The 7,145-nt window shown below is 55.7% G+C and overlaps 1 protein-coding gene across 1 annotated transcript; it reads left to right on the top strand.

The window, feature by feature from the left end:
• Positions 1-756: 756 nt before the first annotated feature.
• On the top strand, positions 757-5,519 carry NPAS4 (neuronal PAS domain protein 4; the record flags this gene model as incomplete). Its single annotated transcript, XM_079929339.1, has 8 exons — positions 757-931; positions 1,659-1,810; positions 1,989-2,091; positions 2,210-2,483; positions 2,665-2,774; positions 3,121-3,256; positions 3,378-4,795; positions 5,491-5,519. 8 exons carry the CDS (start codon positions 757-759, stop codon positions 5,517-5,519), a joined length of 2,397 nt encoding a protein of 798 aa, XP_079785465.1.
• Between the last annotated feature and the right edge of the window lie 1,626 nt (positions 5,520-7,145).

The following is a 7,145-nucleotide window of genomic DNA, read 5'->3' as shown; positions in this document are numbered from 1 at the left end:
CTTTGAAAGTGACTAAGGGAATCCCGGATTGAGTAATCCCTAGAGAGAAACCCCAGCTGTGACCTATCCCACAGAGGCCAAGGAAGGTCCTTCTCCCCACCCCCATCGCCCCGCCCCAGACGAACTTGACCTTTGGCAAATAGAGAGGGGGGATTTGTGTACGACCCTGCTCCTCCCCTTTCCCTTATCTCTTCAGAAAAATCATTGTCAGAGCGAGCCCCTCTACAGACTCTCCTGCCAGGGGCTTCAGACCGCCCCAACCCTTGCCCTGTCCCTTCCCTCAGCTGAATACATTAGGATACCTGGGTCCCTGCACCCCCTTTCAGGCCTTCCTAAAGCAGCGCCTGCCTCTCGGCGCAGCTGCCGCCAGCCGCGGCCCCCTCCGCAGCCTGCGTTCCCCCCCTCCTCCCGGCACCCCTCCCGCTCTCGTTCTACGTCATGGGATGACGTCGGAAGCCTGGGAGGGAGGAGGAGCGCGCCCCCCCAACCCCAGCCAGCAGCTCCCGCTGCAGCTTGCTTAGCCCAGCCTCCCGCCCCCCCTTTCTCTAAAGCGAGCCCCCCACGCCTGACAGGAGCTATATAAGGCGGAACAAGGCAGGCAAGGGGGGCAGCGCAGCCGAGCGGAGCCCAGGAGAGGAGACAGAGAGAGAAAGAGCCTGAGCGAGAGACGGGGAAGCAAGGAGGAAGCCACCGGTGCGTCGGGACAGGAACGCAGGTGTTCGGAGCGCCCGAGCTGGAGCTCCGCAGCCGCTAGTCATGTATCGCTCCACCAAGGGCGCCTCCAAGGCGCGCCGCGACCAGATCAACGCTGAGATCCGGAACCTCAAGGAGCTGCTGCCGCTGGCCGAAGCGGACAAGGTCCGGCTGTCCTACCTGCACATTATGAGTCTTGCCTGCATCTACACTCGCAAGGGCGTCTTCTTCGCTGGAGGTGAGCAAACTGGGGCGGAGACACGAGCTGGCGCGCGCCGGGGAGAGTGAAGCAGAGGGAACCCACTGGGACTGCCGCAGGTCTAGGGCAGCGTGTCGGCGAGCTGGGGTGAGAAGGAACTAGGAGAACTCAGGAATTCCCACTTTTCCTCCTGAGTTCTGTCCAAACCTCACCTTAGTTCTGAATGAGGATTAGAGAGCCTGGATAGTGTCCCTGGTGCCAGACTTATGGGAGGGGGAGAGCCAGGACGGAATGGCCCCAGTCCCCACCAGCGTAGAGGCGCTCCGGGGAGCCAGCGAAGGCAAACCCGGGAAGTTACAGGGACGGAGCCGCCAAAGCCTGGGGAAGCACAGATGCTGTTCACGATACTGGAAGGGCTCTTCTGCAGCCGGTGGAGCGCTGCCCGCGGTGCTGACAGCACCACCGGGTTGCAAGGCACTGCCCGCGGTGCTGAACGCTCGGTCGGCTTTGGAGCGCTGTCCGTGGTCCTGAAACACAGACCCGCCAAAGCCCCAGCCCCGACTTAGAAGTCGAAGGGCTCGCTGGCTGGAGAGATCCAGCAACAGGTTCCCCGGGCAAGAGCTGTGGGCAGCAGGTCAACAGGTGTGTGCAGAAGCAGGTCCATGAGAAATTCCTCAGAATTTTCTGAAACCCGCTCCATGTCTTTCTCACTTCTGCTTTGCTTCCCAGTCTTCCTCCTGACTCACCCTGTCTTCTCACTCTGCAGGCACTCCTCTGGCGGGCCCCACAGGGCTTCTCTCAGCTCAAGAGCTTGAAGACATAGTGGCAGCACTACCTGGATTCCTGCTTGTGTTCACGGCGGAGGGGAAGCTGCTATATCTCTCTGAGAGTGTGAGCGAGCATCTGGGCCACTCCATGGTGAGTGCTGAGGACCGTTTCAGCTTGGACTGCAGCACGGATGGGAACACAATGAGTTTTCCACTTTTGAGAATCTGGGAATTACAGGGGAGGAAGTTATAGCCTACAAGATGCTATGTGCCAAGGATTGGCTCTTGCTGCCTTCATTAATGGTCATCTCTCCTTTACCTTTCTCCAGGTGGACCTGGTTGCCCAGGGTGACAGTATCTACGACATCATTGACCCAGCTGACCACCTAACTGTGCGCCAGCAACTCACCCTGCCCTCCGCTCTGGATAATGGTGAGAACTCCTTTCTCCTTTCCTCAATCCAATATGCCTCCTGCTGCCCTGCTCCTTCCCATTTGCCATCTCTCTCAGCCATTCACTCTCTTACCAGTTTTTCTCTTCACTCACCTAGATCGCCTCTTCCGCTGTCGCTTCAACACTTCCAAGTCCCTCAGGCGCCAGAGTGCAGGCAACAAACTGGTGCTTATTCGAGGCCGATTCCACGCTCACCCACCTGGGGCCTACTGGGCAGGAAATCCTGTGTTCACAGCTTTCTGTGCTCCACTGGAGACAAGACCCCGCCCTGGCCCTGGCCCTGGCCCTGGTCCTGGCCCTGCCTCACTTTTCTTGGCCATGTTCCAGAGCCATCACGCTAAGGACCTGGCCCTGCTGGACATCTCAGAGAGGTAAGCCCAGAGTGTTCAGACTCCAGGGAAAAGGCAGGTCAGAGGTGAGGGGACCCTAGATTCTGGAGTCAGGGACAGGGAGGATGGGATCTAAGGGTGCAGAAGACCTGGGAGGGAGTGAGATGCCTGGGTATCAAGCAGGGAAAACAGAAAGCTGACCTCATCCTTTCCACCTTCCCAGTGTCCTAATCTACCTGGGCTTTGAGCGCAGTGAACTGCTCTGTAAATCATGGTATGGACTGCTGCACCCTGAGGACTTGGGCCACGCTTCTGCTCAACACTACCGCCTGTGTGAGTGTCCAGAGAGGCTGAGGACAAGACAGGGAGTTGGGAAAGGGCATGGGAAACCTGACCAAGAAGGGCTGTGATCAAGACTGATGTCGGGGAGATATCAGAGGCTAACAGCTTTGGATGCTATAGGGTGAACACTAGGGTAAGGAGTCAAGGTGAGAATAGAATCAGAACTGGGGGACTCTGAGTGGTGAGGTCAAAGTGGGGAGTTGAATGGTGCAGGTTAAGGTAGTCAGAAAAGAGGATGTCATGAATACCCCAATTCAGTGGAGAGGTCAGAGAGTGGGGAGAATAGGTGGTGCTGTCTGATGGGCGTCCTAACTCTGCATCTCTTCTTTCTCCTCAGTGGCTGAGAGTGGAGATATTCAAGCAGAGATGGTGGTGAGACTGCTGGCCAAGCCTGGAGGCTGGGCATGGATTTATTGCCTTTTATATTCAGAAGGTCCGGAGGGTCCCATTACTGCCAATAACTACCCAATCAGGTGAGCTGCAAGCCAGGGGCCTGGGAGGCAGCTGAGGTGGACATGGAGGAGATACAAATCAGAGAACTTCTCTGGGAATGGACACCACACCCTTACCGGCTGCCTCTTCTCTCCTCTCCAGTGACACGGAAGCCTGGAGCCTCCGCCAGCAGTTAAACTCTGAAGAAACCCAGGCAGCCTATGTCCTGGGCACCCCGACCATGCTGCCCTCATTCCCGGAGAGCATCCTCTCGCAGGAGCAATGCTCTGGCCCTAATCCACTCTTCACCATGGGGCCTCCCCGAAGCACCAATTTCCCCAGTGCTCCTGAGCTGGGTGCTGTCTCAACACCAGAAGAGCTTCCCCGACCCCCCAAAGAGCTTGGCTTCAGTTACCTGACATTCCCATCTGGCCCTGAGCCTTCTCTTCAAGCAGACCTGAGCAAGGATCTTGTGTGCACCCCACCCTACACGCCCCACCAGCCGGGAGGCTGTGCTTTCCTCTTCAGCCTCCATGAGCCCTTCCAGACCCACTTGCCCACTCCATCCAGCTCTCTCCAAGAACAGCTGACTCCGAGCACTGTGACCTTCTCTGATCAATTGACGCCCAGCAGTGCAACTTTCCCAGATCCACTGACTAGCCCACTACAAGGCCAACTGACTGAAACCTCAGCCAGAAGCTATGAAGATCCTTGCACCTCCACTTTCCCAGATCAGCTGCTTCCCAGCACTGCCACCTTCCCAGAGCGTCTGAACAGCCCTGCCCATGAGCAGGTGACTTCTCCAAGCACAGCATTCCAAGCACACCTGAACAGCCCCAGCCAAACTTTCCCAGAGCAACTGAGCCCTAATCCCACCAAGACTTACTTCGCCCAGGAGGGATGCAGTTTTCTCTATGAGAAGTTGCCCCCAAGTCCTAGCAGCCCTGGTAATGGGGACTGCACACTCCTGGCCCTAGCCCAGCTCCGGGGCCCCCTCTCTGTGGATGTCCCCCTGGTGCCCGAAGGCCTGCTTACACCTGAGGCCTCTCCAGTCAAGCAGAGCTTCTTCCACTATTCGGAGAAGGAGCAGAATGAGATAGACCGTCTTATCCAGCAGATCAGCCAGTTGGCTCAGGGCATGGACAGGCCCTTCTCAGCAGAGGCTGGCACGGGTGGGCTAGAGCCACTTGGCGGGCTGGAGCCCCTGGACCCTAACCTTTCCCTGGCAGGAGCTGGCCCCCCTGTGCTCAGCCTGGACCTAAAACCCTGGAAATGCCAGGACCTGGATTTCCTGACTGACCCTGATATATTCCTGGAAGAGACGCCCGTGGAAGACATCTTCATGGATCTCTCTACCCCAGACCCCAATGGGGAATGGAGTTCAGAGGATCCTGAGGCAGCAGTCCCAGGAGGGGCCCCATCACCTCGCAACAACCTGTCCCCAGAAGATAGCAGCTTCCTGGAGGACCTGGCCACATACGAAACCGCCTTTGAGACAGGTGTCTCAGCATTCCCCTACGATGGGTTTACTGATGAGTTGCATCAACTCCAGAGCCAAGTTCAAGACAGCTTCCATGAAGGTGAGTTGAGCTAAAATGTTCAAGAACTCAAGTTCCTCTCCTGCCAATGAGGTGCTGGGTGGAGTTAGATGAGTAAACTGCCCTCTCTGTTCCTCAGTTTCACTAATAGGATAAGATCACCTGCTGTGTAGGATAGCGGTTAGGATAAGAACTAATGAAAACAATATGGAAGTTCTGGACAAGTAGGCCTGGGGGGCAGAGATTAGGGGTGTGGGATAAGATGCAAGAGAATCTTGGGTAACGGTTTGTGCTTCTTAACTCTACGAGGGACCTAGATCAGCCATCCCACCCCATTTTACAGATGAAGACAGTCAAGATCCCGAAGTTAAAGAAACTCCCCTGAGGTTGCACAACAAACTGATGGAAGCGGGTTTAGAGCTCTATCTCAGTATTCTTTGTCCCCCAAAGGGAATACAGAGTGAGAGCTTATAGGAGTTTGGGAAAGAGAGTGGGGCTCAGCCCCTGGCCCCGACAGAGTGTCCCTGCTATGGCTCCATCCTTTCCAAAACCACAGACATAATTTCACTCCATTCATCCAAACTACTCCCGTATCTTCTGAGCCTCTGGTGATCATTCAGTCATTGGACCAGCGTACTGGAAGCCCATACTATGTGCCAACAGTGCACCACATCCTCAGCCTGTCTTTCCTAATAGGCCTAACTGACTGTTGTCTCTCTCTCTCTCTCTCTCTGCAGATGGAAGTGGAGGGGAACCAACGTTTTGAATAAGTCTGTGACTTAACGTCGTCAAGTATGGCATATTGTCATCAAGACATGGAGCCGCTCTCCACCCCCCCGGGATTGTTGGGGGGATTCTGGGGGCCAGAGGGGGATAGATCCGATTCCCTAGGCCCTGCAGGATTTGGGGGGGGGAGGTGGGAGGGCAAGGGAGGGGAGCTTCTTTTTAAAATTTAGAGACATCAAGCAATCCCAGTTTCCATTTCAATCTGTATTCACTCGTAGTGAGTTTCCTTGAATGGGATTTCAAGCGGAGAATGGGGGAGTCTCACTTCCCCCGCCCCGCGCTGCCCCATGGGCCTGGGCCAGTTCTCCACTCCGGGGGGCCAAGCCACCCCTGGGCCTTGGTGGGGGAAAGGCAGTGCCCACCTGGGCCAGCCTGTGCCCTGAGGGGCTCTTGACACCCACGTAGAATTCTCTACACACCAGTAACGGGATTTCAATTCCGATGGACTCTGCCGCCCTGGCGGCCCTTCTTGTGACTTTTGCGCCCCGCGCCTGGGGTGGGGGGCGCGAAGAGACGCTACGTTCCTTTCCGATGGAGGAAGGCAGACCTGCCGCCGTCACACGTGTGCTTGCACGAGTGCGTGTACCTGGTGCGGGACTCACCCGGCTGCCCAACTGCCTGGGACTACCCAGGTGGTCACCTCGTGGTGCTGCGGTGACTTTGTAGCCAACTTTATAATAAAGTCCAGTTTGCCTTTTTGGTACACCTGGTGTCATGCACTTCTGTGAAAAGGGAAGGGTGGTGACCTGAGAAGGTTGAGAGGTCCCAACGGGAGCCTGGAGGTTAGGAGGTAAACTCTGGACCTGCTGACAGCCCTGGCATTTCTTCATTCACTCATGCACTCATTCATTCATTCACTCAACACCTGAGTGTTCTGTGTGTGGCCCACCCTGTTCTAGAAGCTGAGAGTTTGGAGCTGAAACAGATGCTACGTCTTGGCTTCAAGATGCTTTGACATCCAATGCTAAAGGGTACTGGAGTCTCCTCTCTGCTCCGGGCTTGCAGTGCTTCCAGTGTGGGAGGGAGCAGAAGTGTCTGGGGATGGGTAGGGGATTCAGCTTGGCATTTTCCTGGACATGAGTTTGGAGTTTCAGAACATGAGTTTCTTTCTTCAGCCTGGCCCTACAGGCAAGCAGCTTCCCTGGATTTAGGGTCCTGGATCTCTCACTGGAAATGATAACCACCTCTTTTATCCCTGAATGGGGCTTTCAGCTGACAAACAATTTTATATCACTTAGTCGCTGCAATAAAGCCTCTGGACAGGTGTATAAGCACCATTTCATTGATGAAGAAACTGAGGATCACAAGGAAAAAGTGATTTTTTTACTCCCACAGTTAGTGAGAGCCACAGGTGGGCAATACACCCACGTCCTCTGCCTCCAAGCCCTGGCCTGTCTCCTCTGCCAGATTCCCCAGGAAGGGCAGGCTTGGGCTGGAGCAGGGGCCTCCTCCCCTCCCAGTCCACAAACTAGAGCAGACCCCAAACTTCTGAGCAGAATATAACTTAGTGGATCAAGAGGAAAAGTTTCCCAAAACACTGTCTTCCTCTAAGCTTGAGGGCCATACACCACAGGATATGGTGGGGGCAGAAATGAAAATTAGGAGC

This window comes from Stenella coeruleoalba, assembly GCF_951394435.1.
Source record: "Stenella coeruleoalba genome assembly, chromosome: 8".
Classification (NCBI taxonomy): domain Eukaryota; kingdom Metazoa; phylum Chordata; class Mammalia; order Artiodactyla; family Delphinidae; genus Stenella; species Stenella coeruleoalba.
Note: the sequence above shows the minus strand (reverse complement) of the source record. Positions and strands in the feature narration are given on the sequence as shown.